Genomic DNA, 27487 nt, shown 5'->3' with positions numbered 1-27487 from the left:
AGGATAGGCTGCTGGAAACCTTGTGGTCTGACACATCACAGTGAACAGGTAACTACTACCCTTTTTAGAACGAGGCAAAGGACCCACACAGTCAATAATCAGATACTCAAAAGGTTGGCTGAGTACAGGAATAGGAAACAGTGGTACCAGCTTAATAGCTTGATTAGGTTTCCCAGTTAATTGACAGGTGTGACAAGTTTTGATGAAATCAGAAACATCCCTCTTTAATCTAGGCCAAAAGAAATGTCTTAATATGCGATGGTATGTTTTCCCTACACCCATATGTCCAGCAACATCATTGTGAGAAGTTGTCAACACCAACTCACAAAGTTTTACTGGTACCACAACCTGACTAATCGCCTCCCCTAGAAAACAACTACCATGAGACACCCACTTTCTCATCAGGACATCCTCCTGGAGAAAATAACCATGGGCGACATCTCCCAACTGTTCCACAGGCACAACTTGGTCACGCAACTCCTCCAATGTGGAGTCAGTCCGTTGCGCATTGATTAGATCTGAGCGGTTAACAGATAACGGAATAACAGGGAAAGCAGTGGCATACTTCTCATTAGTCGGCACAGTGACCAGTTCGCCACAGCTCATAGAACGCGTCACTGCACACGCACGGAACACCTCTGGGAAGCTCTGTACACTCTCATCAGGAATCTCAACAACTGACGGCATTGTGGAAACCACTAGAGATGGAAACGCGACAGGCCACACCCGCTCACCTGCCAAGTTATTCCCAAGAATAACGTCGATACCCTCAATAGGCAACGAAGGACGCACCCCCACAACAACCTCACCTTTCACCAGTCCACAATCTAACATCAGTTTATGCAATGGAACTGAAAGAGTGTTCAAACCTATTCCCCTAATTAGAACACTATTCCCCGAATCAGTCTCAGCTGAAAAGGGTAACACAGACTCCAACACAAACGATTCAGAGGCACCTGTGTCTCTCAAGATCTTCGCTGGCACTAATTGCTTACTTCCTAACATAGACACAAAACCTTCCGTAATGAAAGGTAAATAGTCTGGATCAATATGTACTTTCACATGCTCCTGGACCTGAGGCAATGAGTCATGAATGAACTGATGTAGAACAGGCGCAGCTAACGCGGTAGGCTTAGGTTTAGCGTAAGCACCCTTTGATCTGAGAAGTGGACATTCGTTTTTCCAATGACCTGAACCTTGACAGTAGTGACACTCTTGCCCAAAGTCAGCTTTACCACGGGAGTCAGGCTCACCCCGAGTTGAATTAAACTCTGCCCGTGAACCAAAATATCTCGGTGAGCGAAGCCCAAATCTATCCGAACGCCCCCACTCATTCCGAATACGGGGCTCTGCAAAGACTCTTTTGTGAGTCAACACATACTCATCCGCCAAAACCGCAGCTTCAGCGACATTCTTTACTTTTCGTTCGTTAATATAGGTGGCAATACGATCAGGGATTGTGTCCTTAAATTGCTCTAACATAATCAGATCACACAGCCCTTGGAAAGTAACAACTGCAGAGGCAGAACACCAGCGATTAAACTGTACAGATAATTGTCGCGCAAACTCAACATGAGTCTGTTTATCATCCCTTTTTAAAGTTCTAAATCGTTGGCGGTAAGCCTCAGGGACCAATTCATAAATCTGCAACACAGCCGTTTTAACCTTATCATAACAGGCACTGTCGTGTACAGTAAGAGCTGAATATGCCTCCTGCGCTTTACCAGTCAGCACACACTGCAACATTAAGGTGCGGTCAGAATCAGGCCAACTCCTAGCGTCAGCAACACGCTCAAACAACGAAAAGAATGTCTCAGGGTCCTTTTCATTAAACTGAGGTAATAACCGTAAGTTCCCAACAATATCAAATGTGTCCGGGGCACGACCAAAAGAGGAACGACCCCTAGGTAAATCTGGATCACCTTCCCAGAACAAACTCTCCCCTGAGATCTTTCCTTCACTAACCAACTCTATCCGTTCTTGTTGCAACTTGATTTTAGCATGCTCCATATCTTGTTTAAATGCTAATTCCTTTTCATACTTTACACGATCATGCTCTAGCTTCTCACGATCATGCTGCAGCTGTAACAGAAGCAGTTCTTTCTGCTGTTCAAAAAGAAGACTACTAGGACTAACCGATGGAATGGCCATTGCAACGTTACGGGGAGATGACCCCTCAGCAGAGACTGGCCCAGTGATAACTTCAAGAATACCACTCTCCATCAGATTGGCCTTCAATATCAACCTAATAGAATTCTTTAGACGTTTATCACTAATTTCAACCTTGTAGTGTTCAGCGATTTTCAACAGCTGTTCTTTAGTACCTAATTCTAACAATTCCTCTGATGGAAAGCGAATGAACTCATCTACATAAGACGCCATAGTAAAAAAAAAAATATTATCACTCTTCCCCTCTGCTGAGCACACCAGACCACAACCAGAGAAATGACAATCACCCTGAGCACCACAGAAGAGAGATGAGATACGGAGCTTCCCCAAAACCTACAATAACTCAACCCTAGTCTTCGTGCGGATTTGCGGTGGGTATTTACGCACTGTAGCCCGCTGGCAAGGTAATAAACCCCCCAGCACGCTGGCAGATTCCACCAAGCCACGGATGTGCCCCCGAGACAACTGCTCAGTCCACAGACACCACACAAAAATAACAAACATTAACCATGCCCAACATATTCCAAAAAGGAAACACGTCGCTAAGCCTATCAGGGGTAAAAGGCTATAGCTCCAAGTAGCAAGTTCCACTACCCTACCCAAATCTCCCACTGAGGTACACAGCCGATTACTCACCTCAGACCGATGTCCCAACAGAAAGTAGAACAAGGGTTTCCAGGCTGGGCAGGGCCCTGGAAACTAACCAATGTACTCTCTCCAACGCAGCACACAAACCAAACAACAAAGGCAACCAATACTGGGCCTATCAAACTCAAACAAAATATGCAAACCAAACGCGTACCTCCACGTTCTCCCAAACCAATACGTTCAATAATCCCGGACGAGCCCCCACTTGTCACGAACCGGCTCAGAGCCCGTAACAAAAGGGAGACCACGTGGAAATCAGGAGTAACAAAATATATTTATTTAACTAATGAAACTAGGTATAATATACAATGGGGTGTGTAATCAGTAATCAGTAGTGTAATTGAATGTTTTGCATGCATGAAAGTGATAGTGCAGGGTGTTGAAAGATGCTAAAACAAACAAACAAAAATACCATGAAACATAACCGAATCTAACAAGGTGTCTACATGGAGAGAGTCTCCTTGATGAATGGGGAAGTGGTGATTTTATCTTGGGAGAGTGGGCCCAGGTGTTCCCCATGTAGCTGACGACCCTCCCAACTCCGCCCACCGGCATCCTAATAGGGAAACAAGAGCAAGGAGAGAGAGAAAACGGTAGACAGAGTGGGAGGGTCGTCACACATGGGAAACCGTTGAGCTGGAAAACCCCAGCAGCGTTGCAGTTCTTGACACAAACCGGCGCCTACTACCATCCCCCGTTCAAAGACACTTAAACATTTTGTCTTCCCCATTCACCCTCTGAATGAGACACATACACAAGCCATGTCTCATTTGTCTCAAGGCCTAAAATGCCTTATTTAACCTGTCTCCTCCCCTTCATCTACACTGTTTGAAGGGGATTTAACTAGTGACAACTAGGGATCATAGCTTCCAGCCACAGCTAACACACCAGACTCCAATAATCACCTAATCATAATCTTCAGTTTAGAATGCAGTTTGATTAATCAGCTGTGTTTGCTAGGGAGGGAGAAAAAGTGTGACATCAATCAGGGCCCGAGGACTGGAGTTGCTTACCGCTGGTTTACAGGATGATTGGTATCTTAAAGAGCGTAGCTTTAAGGGAATAGTACCGTCACATCTAGATAAAAACGAATGTGAAAAATGAACAGAGCAAATGTTTATTAAAACACTACCTATTCATAGAAGTATGTATTCATCATGTACATATTCATATTGCAATGAAACAGTAGGGAGCAGGTCTCGAACCCTCGACCTTCTAGCCCGAGGTCCGGCGCGATAAATCAGCTCATTGTTAAATTATTATGACGTTTTATTCCAATACAAAAAGTGTAGTAACTATTGTTTCCAAACTGCGCTACCCACTCCAGCCAGCAGATGGCGATATGCGTCTTTCTTCTGACTCTTCTTGCGTGACGTATAATGGACTGGACCGGACGCTTCTTCAGGAACAACAACACAGCTACTCTTTCAACCGCCTCGGTAGCTTGCTAGCCAACATAAAACTGAAAGATTGACGCTTTAGACCATGTAAAAGTACATTAGCTAATCTCAGTTTTGTAAACGCAGTTCAGGTGACGTATCAACTAGTTAACTTTAACCTAATTTGCTTGTTCAATTTGCAAAGTTGTTAAACATTGATAGAGCCTAGCTTTAGGCTAGTCGCTAATTCTAACATCCCAGACCATGAGCTCACTCAACTACTTATCCCCTGTTAAAGAAGAGGTCTGCTGTATGCAGAAAGAAGCTCTGAGGCTGAACATTGTCGTGAAAGAAGAAGAGGATGTTATAGAGGAAACAGAGGAAGAACCTTTCAGAGAGGAAGACGATGCTATCTCAGTAGAGGTGAAGAAGGAAGACGTCTTGGGAGTGAAAGAGGAGGAGACAGAATATCAGATTAACACCAGTGAGTACTGTCTTAAAAACAGAGTCACACACTATGCCGTTGTTGAACTAATGTGGGGTTTTAAGGGGCATTCTACTGAAGTTCTACACTTGAATATGTTTACATTTACATTTACATTTAAGTCATTTAGCAGACGCTCTTATCCAGAGCGACTTATGTTGTTCAGTACTGTAGGAATTGTTAAAGGGGCCATCTGCCTTTGTTAGTTTTAATCTGCCATTGGTACATATATTTTGGGGACTTTTAAATTATATTATTTAAATGATCCATGTGGTCTACATTAAAGTGCATCTCATCTAGTATAACAGCCTTTTAAAATGCAATGTTGGAGCATAATATATACTTAAAATATCAAAGGTATGCAAAAGGTCCCATTCAGTGGAACGACCCTTTAACATTTGCATTTTAGACCCTGTTTAGAGAGATTAATGCCTCTTGTAAGACCCTATGATTATAATAGACGGTCGTAAGTTCACTATCTGTTTGATGTTCTCATTCACACAGGAGAGAGACATGACTATTGTGGATCCTCTGGGGAGCCTCAACAACATCCTGATGCTGATGAGGAAGAGAAGAGTCTCTCCAGATCAGAACACCAGATGGTACAGCTTGGTCTGGTCTAAAATACAGCTTGCTCTATCGTGGTCTGGGCTGGGTTTCTGTAAACCACTTCATGACAGCGATGACATAAGCATTCATAATGATATGTGTCTGTGTCCCCTCTTTATGGTTACCAGGACAACGCTAGCCCTTCCACCCTCCCAGAGTCCCCATGTCGTGCCTCTCCCGGTAGCGCCTCACTGCTGGGTATGAAGAGGTTGTCTGTGCAGCTGGTGGACTGCAGGAAAACAACGGGACTGAGTGGAACTGTGAGAGGAAGAGAAGAGAAGAAAGGATCAGGTTTAACTCATCAAAGTAAGTGCTGTAGTTTAGTTTGAACAAATACAATAGATCTGCCCACTGGTATCTGTTACCAGGACAACCAGCAGAGTTCTGTTAGTTGACAGGAAGATAGACTGGTGGATATGGATGTTATGAATATCATAACACTGAAAAGGGATTCTGTCAATGAAAAGAGAGAAACCAATAGACCATATAAAACCTTGATGAAAGTTAGCTTTGGAGAGAAAGTTTCAAGATGATCTGATGTAAGGTGAATGTTTTACAAAACCTTTTCCTAAAAACATGGATGTTACATTGTCTGTCCCAGTCAACCCCCCTGTCTTTGCAAGACTCTAGAACACACAAACTAAACTCCAGACACTTCAATGTGGTCTGTATTGCTTCATTAATATCTGATCTACACAACTTGTTAAACAGGCCAATATATATTTTAAAACAAGCTCCTTTTTTTGTCTTGACCTCCGTCTCTGTAATGGACAAAGTTCATTTCATTTCCTACTTTAACAGGTCAAGTAAAGCCTGAACTCCAACATATTGACCTTAAAGAACATGGTTCATTTGGAAATGACTAACTTTATTCATAAAATGTGTAACTGATGCTAACAGTTGAAATTCCTCCACTGTCCCTGTCCCCATACCAGGCTCAAACCAGTGATCCTCTGCTTCTCAACACACGTGACCGCTCTCCTTGAGAATAACCTATATTCAGAGTTCTAGAGCCACACACTCACTATAGCACAATAATTACTATAGCACAGTGTATTTAACAGATGGTGAGATCAGAAACAAATCAGTCCCTTTGTTGCTCTGTTCCAGAGCTACTCTGCTTTCTGACGAAGGAAAGCCTTTTCAACTATAAATGTATATTTGGCTGCCATTTAGGCTGCAACAACTATACAGTGGAACACCCCCTGATCTGTTGTTTTATGAAGGGTCACCTACGCCCAGTACCCAAACAGCTAGTCCCATTCTGGGATTTTTATGTTTTGCTTGAGGCCATTTCTGCTGTTGGAGCCGCTGGAAAGAATAGAAATTAGATTTATCTTGTTTAAAACTGCTTTACTTTAGCCATTATATCCGTATAATGAGTTACACCCCCATACCTTCATGAGGTTCTATAGTAGCAAGGATCTGACACCTCCGGAGGGCTTGATGGCTCAATCCACCAGAGGTATGGCTACAACATAGGCATTGTTCAAAGGCATCTCTGTTCAAGAGATCTGTAATGCAGCATGTTGTGGTGATATACCTTCATGAGGTTCTACTGAATGGACATCACTACACATACGGTGAGTAGAGTGGGGACCTCTGAGGGATGATCCTGTCTAGACTTGGCATCAGAGAGGGTATGAGCTCTGTGGTAGTTGACTATATCCCCAAAGTGAGAGACTAACGAGTCACTGAAATAGAACTGAAGGTTCCCTTACGGAACCCTGATTCTATGATATTCACCAGGTTACCTAACAGAACCCTGATTCTATGATATTCACCAGGTTACCTAACAGAACCCTGATTCTATGATATTCACCAGGTTACCTAACAGAACCCTGATTCTATGATATTCACCAGGTTACCTTTCACACATGGAAGACGGGAGCGACTATGTCCCTGTAATAGGAAGTGGTCTGCTATTGGCCGTTGCTATCGGAGAGGACAGTGCCTCCTGAAAGTATTCAGACCCCTTGACTTTTTCCACATTTTGTTACATTACAGCCTTTTTCTAAAAACACAATACCCCATACTGACAAAGCAAAAACATTTTTGTTTGATAATTTTGCTAATTTATCAAAAAAATACAGAACTGAAATATTATATTTACGTAAGTATTCAGACCCTATACTCAGAACTCTGTTCAAGCAGCAGGTTCTGCTCTGGAGCAGGTTTTCATCAAAGATCTCTCTTAAAGGAGGACTGTAGCATCTAATGATGAAACATTATGGAGTCTTAAAGGAGGACTGTAGCATCTAATGATGAAACATTATGGAGTCTTAAAGGAGGACTGGGATGGGAAAGGAAAGGGGATATCTAGTCAGTCACAACTGAATCCATTCACCCTAAATGTGTCTTCCGCATTGAACCCAACCCCTCTGAATCAGAGTGGTGCGGGGGCTGCCTTAATCGACGTCCACGTTATCGGCGACCTGGGAGCAGTTGTTGCGGGTTAACTGCCTTGCTCAAGGGTAGAACGGCAGCTTTTTTCTACCTTGCGGGCGTTCGGATTCGAACCAGCGACTTCTAAGTTAATTGCCCAACATTCTTAATCTCTAGTCTACAAATGTCACAAATGTTCCAACTTCAATTCATTATTTCTCAATGATGCTTTAAAACCTCTCTAGGGGGTGTGGGGCGCTATCGTCCCACCTGGCCAACATCCAGTAAAATTACAGAGCGCCAAATTCCAAAACAGAAATACTCATTATAAAAATTCATGAAACATACAAGTGTTATACATCGGTTTAAAGATTAAGTTCTTGTTCATCCAACCACGGTGTCAGATTTCAAAAAAGACTTTACGGCGAAAGCAAACCATGCGATTATCTGAGAACAGCGCCCAGCATACAAATCATTACAAACAGTTAGCAGCCAAGAAGAAGAGTAACAAAAGCCAGAAATAGCGTTAAAATGTATCACTTACCTTTGATCTTCATATGGTTGCACTCTGAAGACTCCATGTTACACAATAAATGTTTGTTTTGTTCGATAAAGTCACTCTTTATGTCCAAAAACCTCAGTTTTCTTGGTGCGTTTTGTTCAGTTATACATTGGAACAAAGCGCGGTCACAGCAGTCAAAAAATCTGAAAAGTACCATAAAATTTAGTAGAAACATGTCAAACAGTGTTTATAATCCAGCCTCATTGTTGTTTTTGTCATAAATAATCGATCATATTTCAACCGGACAAAAGCTTCGTCAATAGAAAGGAGAAACAAGAAATGCGCCCTCCCGGTCATACGCTGGGCTCATGGCTGGAAATTTCCACTGTACACTCATTGAACGTGCTGTTTCTCCCTCATTTTTCAGAGTAAAAGCCTGAAGCAATGCCTAAAGACTGGCCATATGTTGAGGAAGCAATAGAGATAGTGACCTGCGTCATAAGTCTTTGGTGGATTGTGGATAGGCTTTCAATGGAAAAACAGGCATTTCAAAATAAAAGCATTTCCTGGATGGATTTTCCTCAGGTTCTCACCTGCCATTTCAGTTCTGTTATACTCACAGACATTATTTTAACAGTTTTAGAAACTTTGGAGTGGTTTCTATCCAAATCTACTAATTTGCATATCCTAGCTTCTGGGCCTGAGTAGCAGGCAGATTACTTTGGGCACTCTTTTCATCCAAAATTCCGAATGCTGCCCCCTACCCTAGTGAGGTTAAAGGAGAAGTTTACCCAAAATCCAGAAACTCTGAAGTGATTCCATACATTGAAACTAGTCCAGTGGAGTTTTCTCTCTCCCTGTAGTGCTGTCCTGAAACAGCTGCGTGACTCGTGACGTTGCTGGATGCGGGCCTCGCTCTGCTGCTTTGCCAGTTTGTTATTTTATTACAGCTATGGCCTTTGGATTTCACCTGGAATTGTTTATTTATGTCTGAGAAAAAAAACACTTTGTATTGATATAAATGTTTATAAATACTCTACTGTAAGTCGCTCTGGATAAGAGCGTCTGCTCTTGGCCGGTAGGGATATCCTTGTCTCAGTATGTAAAAAAAATGTAATAAAATGTATGCACTCTACTGTAAGTCGCTCTGGATAAGAGCGTCTGCAAAATGTAAAATGTAAAAAATGTAAATATGATGATGTCATAGTGAATTCATGACATGTGACTGAACAAGCCTTTTCATACTTCATAACATGGCTACATACAATGCTTTCAGAAAGTATTCAGACCCCTTGACTTTTCCATATTTTGTTACGCTACAGCCTGATTCAATCTACACACAAATACCCCTTAAACCTGTCTAGGACATGCGTTCCGCTAGCGGAACCCCTCGACAACATTCCGCTGAAAAGGCAGCACGGGTAATTCAAAAATATTTTTTAGAAATGTGTAACTTTCACACATTAAGAAGTCCAATACAGCAAATGAAAGATAAACATCTTGTTAATCTACCCATCGTGTCCGATTTCAAAAATGCTTTACAGCGAAAGCACAACATATGATTATGTTAGATCACCACCAAGTCAAAAAAACACACAGACATTTTTCCAGCCAAAGACAGGAGTCACAAAAAGCAGAAATAGAATTAATCACTAACCTCTAATGATCTTATCAGATGACCCTCATAGGACTTCATGTTACACAATACATGTATGTTTTGTTCATAGGACTTCATGTTACACAATACATGTATGTTTTGTTCATAGGACATCATGTTACGCAATACATGTATGTTTTGTTCATAGGACTTCATGTTACACAATACATGTATGTTTTGTTCATAGGACTTCATGTTACGCAATACATGTATGTTTTGTTCATAGGACTTCATGTTACACAATACATGTATGTTTTGTTCATAGGACATCATGTTACACAATACATGTATGTTTTGTTCATAGGACATCATGTTACACAATACTTGTATGTTTTGTTCATAGTACATCATGTTACGCAATACATGTATGTTTTGTTCGGTAATGTGCATATTTATATCCAAAAATCTCAGTTTACATTGGCACCATGTTCAGAAATGCCTCCAAAATATCCGGAAAAATTGCAGAGAGCCACATCATATAACAGAAATACTCTGAAATTCACATTTACACAAGCATCGTTGAACATTTCCAAACTGATTGCAGATTTTTCTGACCAGGTTGCCTGTCTGGCATCCTCAACCATAGTGCCGTTTAGGCACACGCCCCCTATCAGAGGAGGTCGGTATGTGTCTGCTGGTGAATCACCCAAGCCACACAGGAAAACCTCATGTTCGGTTAAGTTCCGAGTTGAACTCACCTTGTCATTTGTCACCAATGGCGAACTCATGACCAAGTTCACCGGGTTTGTGGCAGATGCTGACGTCGAACCCACGCCGTTGCGCAATGTATGACAGATAGCCTTGGAAGAATGCGGGGAAGTCAACGGAGTTGGCATACATATTTGTCACCAGATTTGGTTGGTTTTCCAATCCATTAGTGGTACCAAACGGTCAATTAAATCTATCCCAATAAGCATCCGTTTGATGTCGATGGTAATCGCTTTCGAAGTTGAGTTTAAGTAGGAGACACTTGGTTAGTGGCGAGGTAGCTTCGGTGAAACCCGAAGCTTCGTGTCGCAACGTTCCGTTTTCAACCAACGGTTTGTTGGGTCCACTGCCCCTTTTAGTTCATCCAGCAAGGTTTCGGATATGAGTGAAATTGTCAAACCCGAATCTATGAGAGCGTGACAGGTCAAACAGTCCTCCAGGACTGTTCTAAGGTATGGCCTGTTCGAGTTGGGTTTTCTCATCATATCCCCAACATAATGGAGTGGGTTGGGAGTACCGAGCGGTTTGTAATCTGTGTCGATTTCCAAGACGGATAACTCACCTATGTGACCCAGTGGGTCCTCTATCGGAATGGGAGAGGAATCATCTGTTGCAAAGCTGCTTATCTAGAACGAGTGGTCCCTGGACAGGGATTGGAGTGGGGGCGGGGGTAATGGAAATGTTGACGTCCTCTCGAATTGCGTTAGTTTCGGTTGACTTAGTTCCCAACAATTTTACGCCGAGTTATGTTGTCCTCTTTCTCAAATTTCTTACGATGCAGTACATCTGATATATCGTGATATAGAGTTTCTATATCATTTCGCTTAGGGTTTAGATCATTGTTGAACACTTTGTTGCGCTTGTTACTCTTGTGTCCTGACCCTTTGTGAGGGTTAGGCGCAGGGACATATCGGCCAAGTTGATCTCTACGGGACCTGTTAGATTGGGGACGTTCATCATAGCTATTGTTACTGCAGTGGTTGTCAGTGTGGTGGTTACTTGGTTGCCACCCCCTTTGATCGTCATCTTTTACCGCACCTGTCCCTAATGCTGCACCTTCTAATTGGAGTGATGGTTCCCGCCTAAGCTCGAAAGTCGAGGTGTCCGGGCTCTTAGCCCGGCTTGCTTTTGATGCCTCAAAAGCGGTGCTTACAAGCTCTCAGAGCGTCGAGATTGGCAACCCAATGTGGGCAGTAGGGCCCAAGTAGTTGATGAAGTAGATGTTTGACAGAAACAGTTGTTTGAATGGTAATAGGTCTTCCATTCCCGTTTCAGTGAGCATGACAAAGTAAGCTGAACGAAGCAGGTGATAGTAGGTCTGTGGGTGTTAATTTTGAGCTTGTCTGATATTGTTAGCCAACGAGCTGTCGTGTTTGCGAGTCGCAGAACCACTGAATTCTATTTTCAAAACCGTGGCATGTTTAGCGTAGTCGTGCAGGATTTCGCCACAATTTCTCTGTATATAATGGCCCATAACTTTAACACTAGCAGAGATCCTGGAACTGATATACCCTTACAGTATATTATATTCAACAATATATACAAAAATCAACATTTATATTTTCAATATTCATGTAAGAAAGGTTTGAATGAAATCCGAATACTACTCATATTACAGAGCAAGTGGTAAAGATTCATGACACCCATTGTTGATTTGTAGCCTGTAGCATCTAATGATGAAACATTATGGCGTCTTGAAGGTGGTCTGTAGCATCTAATGATTATACATTATGGAGTCTTAAAGGAGGACTGTAGCATCTTATGATGAAACATTATGGAGTCTTAACTTCTTATGGCTAGTTGAACCCCTCGACAACATTCCGCTGAAAAGGCAGAGCGCTAAATTCAAAAATATTTTTTAGAAATATGTAACTTTGATGCATTCACAAGTGCAATACACCAAATTAAAGCTTAACTTCTTGTTAATCTACCCATCGTGTCCGATTTCAAAAAAAGCTTTACAGCGAAAGCAGACCATATAATTATGTTATGTCAGAGCCTAGTCACAAAAACACACAGCCATTTTCCAGCCAAAGAGAGGAGTCACAAAAAGCAGAAATATAGATTAAATTAAATTTATCACTAACCTTTGATGATCTTCATAAGATGGCACTTATAGGACTTCATGTTACACAATACATGTATGTTTTGTTCGATAAAGTTCATATTTATATCCAAAAATCTCAGTTTACATTGGCGCTTTATGGTGAGTAATGTTGTGCATCGAAAACATACGGCAAATTTTCAGAGGCACATCAATTTACAGAAATCCTCATAATAAACATGTAAAAGTTGATAAAAGATACAAGTATTATGCACAAAGTTATAGATATACTTCTCCTTAATGCAACCGATTTGTCAGATTTCAAAAAGCTTTACGGAAAAAGCAAACCATGCAATAATCAGAGTACGGCGCTCAGACACAAGCCATGCAGATACCCCCAATGTTGTTGAGTCAGAAATAGCGTTTTAAATATTCACTTACCTTTGATGATCTTCATCAGAATGCACTCCCAGGAATCCCAGTTCAACAAAAAATGTTTGTTTTGTTCGATAAAGTCCAACATTCATGTCCAAATACCTCCTTTTGTTAGCGCGTTTGGTAAACAAATCCAAACTCACGAGGCGCGGGCAAGTCAAGGCGAAAGTTCAGATGAAAAGTTCAAAAATGTATGTTACAGTTCGTAGAAACATGTCAAACGATGTATAGAATCAATCTTTAGGATGTTTTTAACATAAATCTTCAATAATGTTCCAACCAGCGAATTCCTTTGTCTTTAGAATTGCAATGGAACGCAGGTCGCTCTCACGTGTAGGCGCATGACCAGCTCATGCCACTCAAGCAGACCTCTGGTTGAAACAGCTCTCATTCCCCTCTCCTTCACAGTAGAAGCCTCAAACAATGTTCTAAGACTGTTGACATCTAGTGGAAGCCTTAGGAAGTGCAATATGACCCCATAGACACTGTACATTCGAAAGGCAATGAGTTGAAAACTACAAACCTCAGATTTCCCACTTCCTGGTTGGATTCTTCTCAGGTTTGCGCCTGCCATATGAGTTCTGTTATACTCACAGACATCATTCAAACAGTATTAGAAACTTCAGAGTGTTTTCTACCCAATACTACTAATGATATGCATATCTTATCTTCTGGGGATGAGTAGCTGGCAGTTTAATTTGGATATGCTTTTCATCCAAACGTGAAAATGCTGCCCCCTATCCTAGAGAGGTTTTTAACGAATGCACTGTGTGTGTGTATACTGAACTAAAATATAAACAACGATTTACAGTTTATATGAGTCAGTGATTGTAAATAAATAAACGAGGCCCTGATCTATGGACTTTACATAACTGGGCAGGGGCACAGCCATTGGTGGGCCCTGGAGGGCATACGCCCACCCATTGCGGAGCCAGGCCCAGCCAATCAGAATTAGTTTTTCCCCACAAAGGTCTTCATTACAAAGAGAAATACAACTCGGATGGCTGGTCTCAGACGATGTGGAGGTCCTGGGCTGGCGTCGTTATATGTGGTCTGTGGTTGTGAGGCCAGTTTGATGTACTGCCAAATTCTCTAAAATGACGTTGGACGTCTGGTAGAGAATTTAACATTCAATTATCTGGTAACAGCTCCAGTGGATATTCCTGCAGTCAGCATGCCAATTGCACGCTCCATCAAAACATTTTAGTGGCCTTTTATTCTCCCCAGCACAAGGTGCACCTGTGTAATGATCATGCTGTTTAATCAGCTTGATATGCCAAACCTGTCAGGTGGATGGATTATCTTGGCAAAGAATAAATGTTAACTAACAGGGGTGTAAAAAATTCTGCAATCTTTTTTTATCAGCTCATTAAATATCCAACACTTTACATGTTGCGTTTATATTTTTGTTTATTGTAGTTACTCTCAGTTTAAGGAACATCTTGCCAAATATTTCACTTTATTTTTTACTTTACCCAAAATATCACATCAGCGATAGTCAAAATGTTGAAAATCTGTGAAGGTCTAAATAATAAATTGGGCCATTTAAACAGCATGTGTCGAACCCTTTCGACAACGGGGAGATTTTACTGATGTGCTTTGTGTCTTCGATGTAAAAATAACTTTTGGACTTCCACTTAAAAATACTTATTTACTTATTTTATGTTTAACTTCTTTTAGCTGCAAGGGGCAGTATTGAGTAGCCTGATAAAAGATGCCCATTTCAAACGGCCTCGTACTCAATTCTTGCTCGTACAATATGCATATTATTATTACTATTGGATAGAAAACACTCTCTAGTTTCTAAAACCGTTTGAATTATTTCTCTGAGTGAAACAGAACTCATTCTGCAGCACATCTCCTGACCAGGAAGTGGAATGTCAGAAATCGATGCTCTGTTCAACTTCATGCCTATACATGGGCATAAAACGTAAGAGTCTGCGTACACTTCATAGACCTTCCCCTGGTTGTCAAGAGGCTGTGAGAGAAGAAATTTTGTGTTCATCTTGGTCTGAGGTGGAATTAAAGCTCTTTGTATGACGTGACCGTCCATTTCCTGTTTCTGGAGCGCGAAAGGGGACATGGATTTGCCTTCTGTTTAGCTGTCGTTATGGACGACTAACATCTCCGGTTTAAATTTGATTTGATACATGTGACCATATCATCGTAAAGTATGTTTTTTCAATATATCAGATTATTTAAATTTTTCGGGAGTTTTGCAATGTTCCGTTTTCTGACTTTGTTGACGTTGGAGTGATCCGTACCACTTGGCAAGTGCCCATGCTAAATGAAGAGGGAAATTTGCCGTTCCAGATCCAAACAACGACTGTTCTGGACAAAGGACACCTTGTCCAACATTCTGACGGAAGATCACAAAAAGTAAGAAACATTTTATGATGCTATTTCTAATATCTGTCGCGCATGTGAACTGGTTGTCGGCGCCCAAGTGTTTCTGGCTATTGTGGCTACGCTAATATAACGCTACATTTTGTTTTCGCTGTAAAACATTTAATAAATCGGAAATATTGTCTGGAATCACAAGATGCCTGTCTTTCAATTGCTGTACACTATGTATTTTTCAGAAATGTTTTATGATGAGTAATTAGGTATTTGACGTTGGTGTCTGTAAATTATTATGGCTGCTTTCGGTGCAATTTCTGATTGTAGCTGAAATGTAAATTATGATTTATACCTGAAATATGCAAATTTGTTGAACAAAACATATGCTATACAATAAATATGTTATCAGACTGTCATCTGATGAAGTTGTTTCTTGGTTAGTGGCTATTTATATCTTTATTTGGTCGAATTTGTGATATCTACTGATGGAGTAATAAACTGTTATAGTAAAAAAAGTGTTGTCTTTTGCTAACGTGGTTAGCTAATAGATTTACATATTTTGTCTTCCCTGTAAAACATTTTAAAAATCGGACATGTTGGCTGGATTCACAAGATCTGTACCTTTCATATGCTGTATTGGACTTGTTAATGTGTGAAAGTTAAATATTTAAAAAATATATCTTTTGAATTTCGCGCCCTGCACTTTGAGCTGGCTGTTGTCATAAATGTACCGACATCGGGCTTGCACGCCAAACAGGTTAAGGAAGTGTGTAAAGTTGTAGCCAAACGTTTTTAGAATGACACAAGTATGAATTTTCACAGTCTGCTGCCTCAGTTTGTATGATGGCAATTTGCATATACTCCAGAATGTTATGAATAGTGATCAGATGAGTTGTAATTAATTGCAAAGTCCCTCTTTGCCATGCAAATGAACTGAATCCCCCCCCAAAACTGGAAGCTTCAAAAGGAGGGTGGTGCTTGGAATCATTGTTCTTCCTCTGTCACCCATGGTTACCTGCAAGGAAACACGTGCCGTCATCATTGCTTTGCACAAAAAAGGCTTCACAGGAAAGCATATTGCTGCCAGTAAGATTGCACCTAAATCAACCATTTATCAGATCATCAAGAACTTCAAGGAGAGCGGTTCAATTGTTGTGAAGAAGGCTTCAGAGCGGTTTAATTGTTGTGAAGAAGGCTTCAGGGAACCCAAGAAAGTCCAGCAAGCGCCAGGACCGTCTCCTAAAATTGATTCAGCAGCGGGATCAGGGCACCACCAGTACAGAGCTTGCTCAGGAATGGCAGCAGGCAGGTGTGAGTGCATCTGCACACAGACTGATATTCTGCAAAGGGTACAGGGATTGGACTGCTGAGGACTGGGGTAAAGTCATTTTCTCTGATGAATCCCCTTTTTGATTGTTTGGGGCATCTGGAAAAAAGCTTGTCCGGAGAAGACAAGGTGAGCGCTTCTATCAGTCCTGTGTCATGCCAACGGTAAAGCATCCTGAGACCATTCATGTGTGGGGTTGCTTTCAGCCAAGGGTGTGGGCTCACTCACAATGTTGCCTAAGAACACAGCCATGAATAAGGAATGCCACCAACACATCCTCCGAGAGCAACTTCTCCCAACCATCCAGTAACAGTTCGGTGACGAACAATGTCTTTTCCAGCATGATGGAGCACCTTGCCATAAGGCAAACGTGATAAGTGGCTCGGGGAACAAAACATCAATATTTTGGGTCCATGGCCAGGAATCTCCCCAGACCTTAATCCCATTGAGAACTTGTGGTCAATCCTCAAGAGGCGGTTGGACAAACAAAAACCCACAAATTCTGACAAACTCCAAGCATTGATTATGCAAGAATGGGCTGCCATCAGTCAGGATGTTTTAGCCCAGAAGTTAATTGACACCAGGGTGGATTGCAGAGGTCTTGAAAAGGAAGGGTCAACACTGCAAATATTGACTCTTCAATCAATCAAGTTTATTTTATATAGCCCTTCGTACATCAGCTAATATCTCGAAGTGCTGTACAGAAACCCAGCCTAAAACCCCAAACAGCAAGCAATGCAGGTGTAGAAGCACGGTGGCTTGTAAAAACTCCCTAGAAAGGGCAAAACCTAGGAAGAAACCTAGAGAGGAACCAGGCTATGAGGGGTGGCCAGTCCTCTTCTGGCTGTGCCGGGTGGAGATTATAACAGAACATGGCCAAGATGTTCAAAATGTTCATAAATGACAAGCATGGTCAAATAATAATCAGGAATAAATGTCAGTTGGCTTTTCATAGCCGATCATTAAGAGTTGAAAACAGCAGGTCTGTGACAGGTAGGGGTTCCATAACTGCAGGCAGAACAGTTGAAACTGGAACAGCAGCAAGGCCAGGTGGACTGGGGACAGCAAGGTGTCATCATGCCCGGTAGTCCTGACGTATGGTCCTAGGGCTCAGGTCCTCCGAGAAAGAGAGAAGGAGAGAATTAGAGAGAGCATACTTAAATTCACACAGGACACTGGATAAGACAGGAGAAGTACTCCAGATATAACCAACTGGCCCTAGCCCCCCGACACAAACTACTGCAGCATAAATACTGGAGGCTGAGACGGGTCAGGAGACACTGTGGCCCCATCCGATGATACCCCCGGACAGGGCCAAACAGGATGGATATAACCCCACCCACTTTGCCAAAGCACAGCCCCCGCACCACTAGAGGGATATCTTTAACCACCAACTTACAATCCTGAGACAAGGCCGAGTATAGCCCACAAAGATCTCCATCACAGCACAAACCAAGGGGGGGCGCCAACCCAGACAGGAAGATCACGTCAGTAACTCAACCCACTCAAGTGACGCATCCCTCCTAGGGACGGCATAAAAGAGCCCCAGTAAGCCAGTGACTCAGCCCCTGTAAAAGGTTAGAGGTAGAGAATCCCAGTGGAGAGAGGGGAACCGGCCAGGCAGAGACAGCAAGGGCGGTTCGTTGCTCCAGAGCCTTTCCGTTCACCTTCACACTCCTGGGCCAGACTACACTCAATCATATGACCTACTGAAGAGATAAGTCTTCAGTAAAGACTTAAAGGTTGAGACCGAGTCTGCGTCTCTCACATGGGTAGGCAGACCATTCCATAAAAATGGAGATCTATAGGAGAAAGCCCTGCCTCCAGCTGTTTGCTTAAAAATTCTACGGACAATTAGGAGGCCTGCGTCTTGTGACCGTAGCGTACGTGTAGGTATGTACGGCAGGACCAACTCGGAAAGATAGGTAGGAGCAAGCCCATGTAACTCTTTATAGGTTAACAGTAAAACCTTGAAATCAGCCCTTGCCTTAACAGGAAGCCAGTGTAGGGAAGCTAGCACTGGAGTAATATGATCAAATTTCTTGGTTCTAGTCAGGATTCTAGCAGCCGTATTTAGCACTAACTGAAGTTTATTTAGTGCTTTATCCAGGTAGCCGGAAAGTAGAGCATTGCAGTAGTCTAGCCTAGAAGTAACAAATGCATGGATAAATTTTTCTGCATCATTTTTGGACAGAAAATGTCTGATTTTTGCAATGTTACGTAGATGGAAAAAAGCTGTCCTTGAAACACTCTTGATATGTTCGTCAGAGAGATCAGGGTCAAGAGTAACGCCGAGATCCTTCACAGTTTTATTTGAGACGACTTTACAACCATCAAGATGAATTGTCAGATTTAACAGAAGATCTCTTTGTTTCTTGGGACCTAGAACAAGCATATCTGTTTTGTCCGAGTTTAAAAGTAGAAAGTTTTCAGCCATCCACTTCCTTATGTCTGAAACACAGGCTTCTAGCGAGGGCAATTATGGGGCTTCACCATGTTTCATTGAAATGTACAGCTATGTGTCATCCGCATAGCAGTGAAAGTTAACATTATGTTTTCGAATAACATCCCCAAGAGGTAAAACATATAGTGAAAACAATAGAGGTCCTAAAACGGAACCTTGAGGAACACCAAAATGTACAGTTGATTTGTCAGAGGACAAACCATTCACAGAGACAAACTGATATCTTTCCGACAGATAAGATCTAAACCAGGCCAGAACTTGTCCGTGTAGACCAATTTGGGTTTCCAGTCTCTCCAAAAGGATGTGGTGATCGATGGTGTCAAAGGTAGCACTAAGGTCTAGTAGCACGAGGACAGATGCAGAGCCTCGGTCTGATGCCATTAAAAGGTAATTTACCACCTTCACAAGTGCAGTCTCAGTGCTATGATGGGGTCTAAAACCAGACTGAAGCATTTCGTATACATTGTTTGTCTTCAGGAAGGCAGTGAGTTGCTGCGCAACAGCTTTTTATTTTTTTTGTTGAGAGGAATGGAAGATTCGATATAGGCCGATAGTTTTTTATATTTTCCGGATCAAGGTTTGGCTTTTTCAAGAGAGGCTTTATTACTGCCACTTTTAGTGAGTTTGGTACACATCCGGTGGATAGAGAGCCGTTTATTATGTTCAACATAGGAGGGCCAAGCACATGAAGCAGCTTTTTCAGTAGTTTAGTAGAAATAGGATCCAGTATGCAGCGTGAAGGTTTAGAGGCCATTATTATTTTCATCATTGTGTCAAGAGATATAGTACTAAAACACTTAAGTGTCTCTCCCGATCCCAGGCCCTGGCAGAGCTGTGCAGATCCAGGACAGCTAAGCCCTGGAGGAATACGCAGATTTAAAGAGGAGTCCGTAATTTGCTTTCTAATGATCATGATCTTTTCCTCAAAGAAGTTCCTGAATTTATTTCTGCTGAAGTGAAAGCCATCCTCTCTTGGGGAATGCTGCTTTTTAGTTAGCTTTGCAACAGTATCAAAAATAAATTTTGGATTGTTCTTATTTTCCTCAATTAAGTTGGAAAAGTAGGATGATCGAGCAGCAGTGAGGGCTCTTCGATACTGCACGGTACTGTCTTTCCAAGCTAGTCGGAAGAATTCCAGTTTGGTGTGGCGCCATTTCCGTTCCAATTTTCTGGAAGCTTGCTTCAGAGCTCGGGTATTATCTGTATACCAGGGAGCTAGTTTCTTATGACAAATGTTTTTCGTTTTTAGGGGTGCAACTGCATCTAGGGTATTGCGCAAGGTTAAATTGAGTTCCTCAGTTAGGTGGTTAACTGATTTTTCTTCTGACGTCCTTGGGTAGGCAGAAGGAGTCTGGAAGGGCATCAAGGAATTTTTGTGTTGTCTGAGAATTTATAGCACGACTTTTGATGCTCCTTGGTTGGAGTCTGAGCAGATTATTTGTTGCGGTTTCAAACGTAATAAAATGGTGGTCCGATAGTCCAGGATTATGAGGAAAAACATTAAGATCTACAACATTTATTCCATGGGACAAAACTAGGTCCAGAGTATGACTGTGGCAGTGAGTAGGTCCAGAGACATGTTGGACAAAACCCACTGAGTCGATGATGGCTCCGAAAGCCTTTTGGAGTGGGTCTGTGGACTTTTCCATATGAATATTAAAATCACCAAAAATTAGAATATTATCTGCTATGACTACAAGGTCCGATAGGAATTCAGGGAACTCAGAGAGGAACGCTGTATATGGCCCGGGAGGCCTGTAAACAGTAGCTATAAAAAGTGATTGAGTATGCTGCATAGATTTCATGACTAGATGCTCAAAAGACGAAAACGTAATTTTCTTTTTTGTAAATTGAAATTTGCTATCGTAAATGTTAGCAACACCTCCGCCTTTGCGGGATGCACGGGGGATATGGTCACTAGTGTAACCAGGAGGTGAGGCCTCATTTAACACAGTAAATTCATCAGGCTTAAGCCATGTTTCAGTCAGGCCAATCACATCAAGATTGTGATTAGTTCATTGACTATAACTGCCTTTGAAGTGAGGGATCTAACATTAAGTAACCCTATTTTGAGATGTGAGGTATCACGATCTCTTTCAATAATGGCAGGAATGGAGGAGGTCTTTATCCTAATGAGATTGCTAAGGAGAACACCGCCATGTTTAGTTTTGCCCAACCTAGGTCGAGGCACAGACACAGTCTCAATGGGGATGGCTGAGCTGACTACACTGACTATGCTAGTGGCAGACTCCACTAAGCTGGCAGGTTGGCTAACAGCCTGCTGCCTGGCCTGCACCCTATTTCATTGTGGAGTTAAAGCCCTGTCTATGTTGGTAGATAAGATGAGAGCACCCCTCTAGCTAGGATGGAGTCCGTCACTCCTCAGCAGGTCAGGCTTGGTCCTGTTTGTGGGTGAGTCCCAGAAAGAGGGCCAATTATCTACAAATTCTATCTTTTGGGAGGGGCAGAAAACAGTTTTCAACCTGCGATTGAGTTGTGAGACTCTGCTGTAGAGCTCGTCACTCCCCCTAACTGGGAGCGGGCCAGAGACAATTACTCGATGCCGACATCTTTCTAGCTGATTTACACGCTGAAGCTCTGTTGCGCTTGGTGACCTCTGACTGTTTCATCCTAACATCGTTGGTGCCGACATGGATAACAATATCTCTATACTCTCTACACTCGCCAGTTTTAGCTTTAGCCAGCACCATCTTCAGATTAGCCTTAACGTCAGTAGCCCTGCCCCCTAGGAAAAAAAGTATATGATCGCTGGGTGATTCGTTTTAAGTCTAATACTGCGGGTAATGGAGTCGCCAATGACTAGGGTTTTCAATTTGTCAGAGCTAATGGTGGGGGCCTTCGGCGTCTCAGAACCCGTAACGGGAGGAGTAGAGACAAGAGAAAACTCGGCCTCAGACTCCGACTCGCTACTTAATGGGGAAAACCGGTTGAAAGTTTCTGTCGGCTGAATGAGCGACACCAGTTGAGCATTCCTACAGCATTTCCTCCAGAAGCCATGAGAAAGTTGTCCGGCTGCGGGGAATGTGCGGGGGGATTTATACTAACGTTAGTATCTGTACTTACTGGTGGCACAGACGCTGTTTCTTCCTTTCCTACACTGAAATTACCCTTGCCTAACGATTGAGTCTGAAGCTGGGCTTGCAGCACAGCTATCCTCGCCGCAAGGCGATCGTTCTCCTGTATATTATGAGTACAGCGACTGCAATTAAAAGACATGATGTTAATGTTACTACTTAGCTTCGGCTGTTGAAAGTACTGACGAACCATGTCCAGATAAAGCGTCCGGAGTGAAAAAGTTGAATGAGGGAAAAAACTCTTTGCATCAACTTCATGTCATTGCCAATAAAAGCCTTTGACACGTATGAAATGTTTGTAATTATACTTCAGTATTTCATCGTAACATCTGACAAAAATATCTGAAGACACTGAAGCAGCAAACTTTGTGGAAATTAATATTTGTGTCATTCTCAAAACTTTTGGTCATGACTGTAGGTCGCATTCTGTATCATACAGCTATGAAAGTTATATATTTAGAACCACCTGCTCGATTGGAATTAAGCGACATCTGTGTCTTGAGTGTCCAAGAACGGTTTAGTTTTTTTGTGTTCTGACTTGTAAAACAGAATGACTAAATAAGTAATGTAAACATTATCAGTAATTACCAGGAAACTCTACAACATTTGTTTTAAAATCACACCAAGATTGTTAAAACTGGCCTTAGCTTATTGAGCGATCTGATTAGGATTTACCCTCGTAGCAAGGCCTATTTATCATGTGGAGGTTTCATTCAGATCTCTTTTTTTTAAAAACACATTGTCTTTGGCAGGAGAAAGACCAGACTCAGAGGAACCAGAGCCAGGGACGTCCAAACCAACAAGAAGACACCAGTGTTCCCGCTGTGGAAAGTGTTTTAACCAGTTAAGGGACCTGTACCGACATGAGAGAATACACACAGGGGAGAAATCTTACCAGTACTTGCAGTGTGGAAAGAGTTTTAACCAGTTAGGGCATCTGAAAGAACATGAGATAATACACACAGGGGAGAAGCCTTACCACTGCTCCCAGTGTGGCAAGTGTTTTAACCGGTCAGGGAACCTGAAATCACACGAGAGAATACACACAGGGGAGAAGCCTTACCACTGCTCCCAGTGTGGAAAGAGTTTTAACCGTTTAAGGACCCTGAAAGTTCATGAGAGGACACACACAGGGGAGAAGCCTTACCACTGCTCCCAGTGTGGCAAGTGTTTTAACCAGTTAGGGAATCTGAAACAACACAAGAGAATACACACAGGTGAGAAGCCTTACCAATGCTCCCAGTGTGGAAAGTTTTTCAGCCAGTCAGGGGATCTGAAAAAACATGAGATAATACACACAGGGGAGAAGCCTTACCACTGCTCCCAGTGTGGAAAGTGTTTCAACCGGTCAGGGCATCTGAAAGAACATGAGATAATACACACAGGGGAGAAGCCTTACCACTGCTCCCAGTGTGGAAAGTGTTTCAACCAGTCAGGGCATCTGAAAGAACATGAGATAATACACACAGGGGAGAAGCCTTACCACTGTTCCCAGTGTGGCAAGTGTTTTAACCGGACAGGGAACCTGAAAAAACACGAGAGAATACATACAGTTGAAAAGCCTTACCACTGCTCAGAGTGTGGAAAGTGTTTCAACCGGTCAGGGGATCTGAAAAAACACGAGAGAATACACACAGGGGAGACGCCTTACCACTGCTCCCAGTGTGGAAAGAGTTTTAACCAATTAAGCAACCTGAAAGAACACATGAGACTGCACATAGAGTAGAAGACTTACAAAAGCTCAGACTGTGGGAAAACCATATGAAATTGCTTCTTCCAATTATTGATAAACATGTACCTGTTAAGAAACTGACTGTTAGAACTGTTAAGGCTCCATGGATTGATGAGGAATTTAAAAACTGTATGTTTGAAAGAGTTGGGGCAAAAGGAGTGGCTAATAAGTCTGGCTGCACATCTGGCTGGCTTACGTACTGCAAATGGAGAAATGATGTGACCAAACTCAACAAAATAATACACTTTATTAGGAAGCCAAGATCAATGATATAAAGAATGATGGAAAAAAAAACGTGTAAAAAATCATAATGAAAGAAAAGCAGTGCAAGTATTGAATGTTGTAAAGTTAGTGTGAGAGAGGTGGAAAAATTGTTAGCGATCAATAATGACATTGACAACTTAGATGGGAAGCTACTGAGGACAGTAGCTGACTCTATAGCCACTCCTATCTGTCATATGTTTAATCTGAGCCTAGAGGAAAGTCTTTGTCCTCAAGCCTGGAGGGAGGCCAAAGTAGTTCCACTACCCAAGAGTGGTAAAGCAGCCTTTACTGGTTCTAACAGCAGACCTATAAGCTTGCTGCCAGCTCTTAGCAAACGGTTGGGAAAAATTGTGTTTGACCAAAAACAATGATATTTCTCTGTAAACAAATTAACAACAGACTTTCAGCATGCTTATAGAGAAGGGCACTCAACATGTGCTGCACTGACACAAATGACTGATGATTGGTTGAGAGAAATTGATAACAAGAAGATTGTGGGAGCTCTATTGTTAGATTTCAATGCAGCCTTTTATATTATTGACCATAACCTGTTTTTTAAGAATGTCTGTGCTATGGCTTTTCAACCTCAGCTCTGAATCCACATTATGGCAATCTATCTACTAGAACTCAGAGGGTTTTTAATGGAAGCTTCTCTAATGTCAAACATATAAAGTGTAATGTACCTCAGGGCAGCTCTCTAGGCCCTATACTATTTTCTATTCTTACCAATGACCTGCCACTGGCATTAAACAAAGCATGTGTGTCCATGTATGCTGATTATTCAACCATATACGCATCAGCAACCACAGCTAATGATGTCACTGAAACACTTAACAAAGAGTTGCAGTCTGTTTTGGAATGGGTGGCCAGTAATAAACTGGTACTGAACATCTCTAAAACTAAGAGCATTGTATTTGGTACAAATCATTCCTTAAGTTCTAGACCTCAGCTGAATCTGGTAATGAATTGTGTTGCTGTTGAACAAGTTGAGGAGACTAAATTACTTGGCATTACCTTAGATTGTAAACTGTCATGGTCAAAACATATAGATTCAGTGGTTGTAAAGATGGGGAGAGGTCTAGCCTCAAAGAGATGGTCTACTTTTTTGACACCACACTCCAAAAAGCAAGTTCTGCAGGCTCTAGTTTTGTCTAATCTTGATTATTGTCCAGTCGTGTGGTCCAGTGCTGCAAGGAAAGACCTAGTAAAGCTGCAGCTGGCCCAGAACAGAGCGGCACGTTTTGCTCTTAATTGTAATCAGAGGGCTGATATTAATACTATGCATGCCAGTCTCTCTTGGCTAAGAGTTGAAGAGAGACTGACTGCATCACTTCTTTTTTTTATAGAAAACATGAAAATGTGTTGAAAATCCCAAATTGTTTGCATAGTCTTGTAAGGGAATTCTGCCCTATGTGCACAAGAGACCACGGAAAACTTATTTGATCAGAGTTTACACTTACAGCAATTTGCAAGCAAGGCACTCAGTTCAAAAGATGGTGTTTTTCCTTTTTTATCCCCTACTGAGAATCACCCCGCCCAGGGTGATGTCCCTTAACTTTAATACCATATAAGCTCATAATTAATAGTTGCTAATACAAAGATGTCTCTGCTAGGCAGAGTTCAGCCTATTGCGTTTTTGGCAGTTAGTTTCCCAATCACTCTTCCCCTTATTGCTATCATGTCAGACTGGAAGTAAGACTGGAACATAGTATCAACAGGAACTCTTAGTTCCCTTTATCCATCTGTTACCTAAAATATAGTTTCAACATCTGACTTTGTACAGTTCACCTTTTCATGCACGTGCAGGGTGTCAACCACTGATTCTTAATCTCAAGCTAAAGCAACACATGAATCATTGTACTTTTGTCATCACAGGTGTTCCTATAATGTACAAATATCATCCAAGTTCTTACAAGTCAACTTACACACAGCTCTGACACACACACTTATCCCACCAGACATGCCACCGGGGGTCTTTTCACAGTCCCCAAGTTTCCAGAACAAATTCAAGAAAGCGTACAGTATTATATAGGGCCCTTATTGCATGGAACTTCCTTCCATCTCATATTGCTCAAACAAACAGCAAACCTGGTTTCAAAAAACAGATAAAGCAACACCTCACAGCACAACCCCTCTCCCCTATTTGACCTAGATAGTTTGTGTGTATACATTGATATGTAGGCTACGTGTGCCTTTTACAAAATGTATGTAGTTCTGTCCTTGAGCTGTTCTTGTCTATTGATGTTCTGTATTATGTGTCATGTTTTGTGTGGACCCCAGGAAGAGTAGCTGCTGCTTTTGCAACAGCTAATGGGGATCCTAATAAAATACCAAACTCTGTTATTCTCTCTGAGCTCAGAAATAAAGAATCTTGGTTTGACTTGGACTCCAGCAGATCCTTATTTTATAATATCCACCTCAACTCTCCCACGGATTACTGTTTATCATTGTCTCAATGAAGAGTTCTTTGTTTTACTTTCCAATAAACATTGTTTCCACGTCAAAATAAAAAACATCTTTAACATAATGAACCTTCACTATCTTCATCCCTAAACTAGCAACATTAACTATTGTCTATTGTTATTCTCAGTAACCTTCCTGGCCATATGAAATCCTAGCTAAATACAATGTTCCCACCAGTTTTCATGTGTTTGGTTATGCAAACGTTTGTTTATTTAATTATATTTCTCATTGAGATTAATATTTTTTAAATTCTGTATGGGTCACGCATTGCTTTGGTCATATGTTCCCTTATGGGTCAATGATTTTAATTAGAATATAGCAATGATGCTCTCTCCTCAATCACTTACAGTTTCTTTGGAAAGTATTCAGACCCCTTGACTTTTTCCCATTTTGTTATGTTACAGCCTTATTCTTAAATGGATTAAATCAAACATTTTCCTCAGCAATCTACACACAATACCCCATATGACAAAGCGGAAACAAGTTTTTTATACATTTTTGCAAATGTTTTAAACACAAAAAAATTATTTACATAAGTATTCAGACCCTTTGCTATATGAGACTCATAATTGAGCTCAGGTGCATCCTGTTTCCATTGATCATCCTTGAGATGTTTCTTCAACTAGAATGGAGTCCACCTGTGGTAAATTCAATTGATTGGACATGATTTGGAAAGGCACACACCTGTCTATATAAGGTCCCACAGTTGAAAGTGCAGATCAGAGCAAAAACCTAGCCATGAGGTTGAAGGAACTGTCCGTAGAGCTCCGAGACAGGATTGT

General features: G+C 41.8%; 1 protein-coding gene across 1 annotated transcript; it reads left to right on the top strand.

The window, feature by feature from the left end:
• Positions 1–4190: 4190 nt before the first annotated feature.
• LOC129848796 (zinc finger protein ZFP2-like) lies at positions 4191–26622 on the top strand. The gene is made up of 4 exons (XM_055915890.1): positions 4191–4680; positions 5185–5282; positions 5418–5595; positions 22999–26622. The coding sequence occupies exons 1-4, from the start codon at positions 4461–4463 to the stop codon at positions 23970–23972; spliced, it is 1470 nt and encodes a 489-aa protein (XP_055771865.1). The 5' UTR covers positions 4191–4460; the 3' UTR covers positions 23973–26622.
• Positions 26623–27487: the final 865 nt, after the last annotated feature.

Source organism: Salvelinus fontinalis, unplaced genomic scaffold, assembly GCF_029448725.1.
Source record: "Salvelinus fontinalis isolate EN_2023a unplaced genomic scaffold, ASM2944872v1 scaffold_1190, whole genome shotgun sequence".
NCBI lineage: Eukaryota > Metazoa > Chordata > Actinopteri > Salmoniformes > Salmonidae > Salvelinus > Salvelinus fontinalis.
This window is presented reverse-complemented; position numbering and strand designations above follow the sequence as displayed.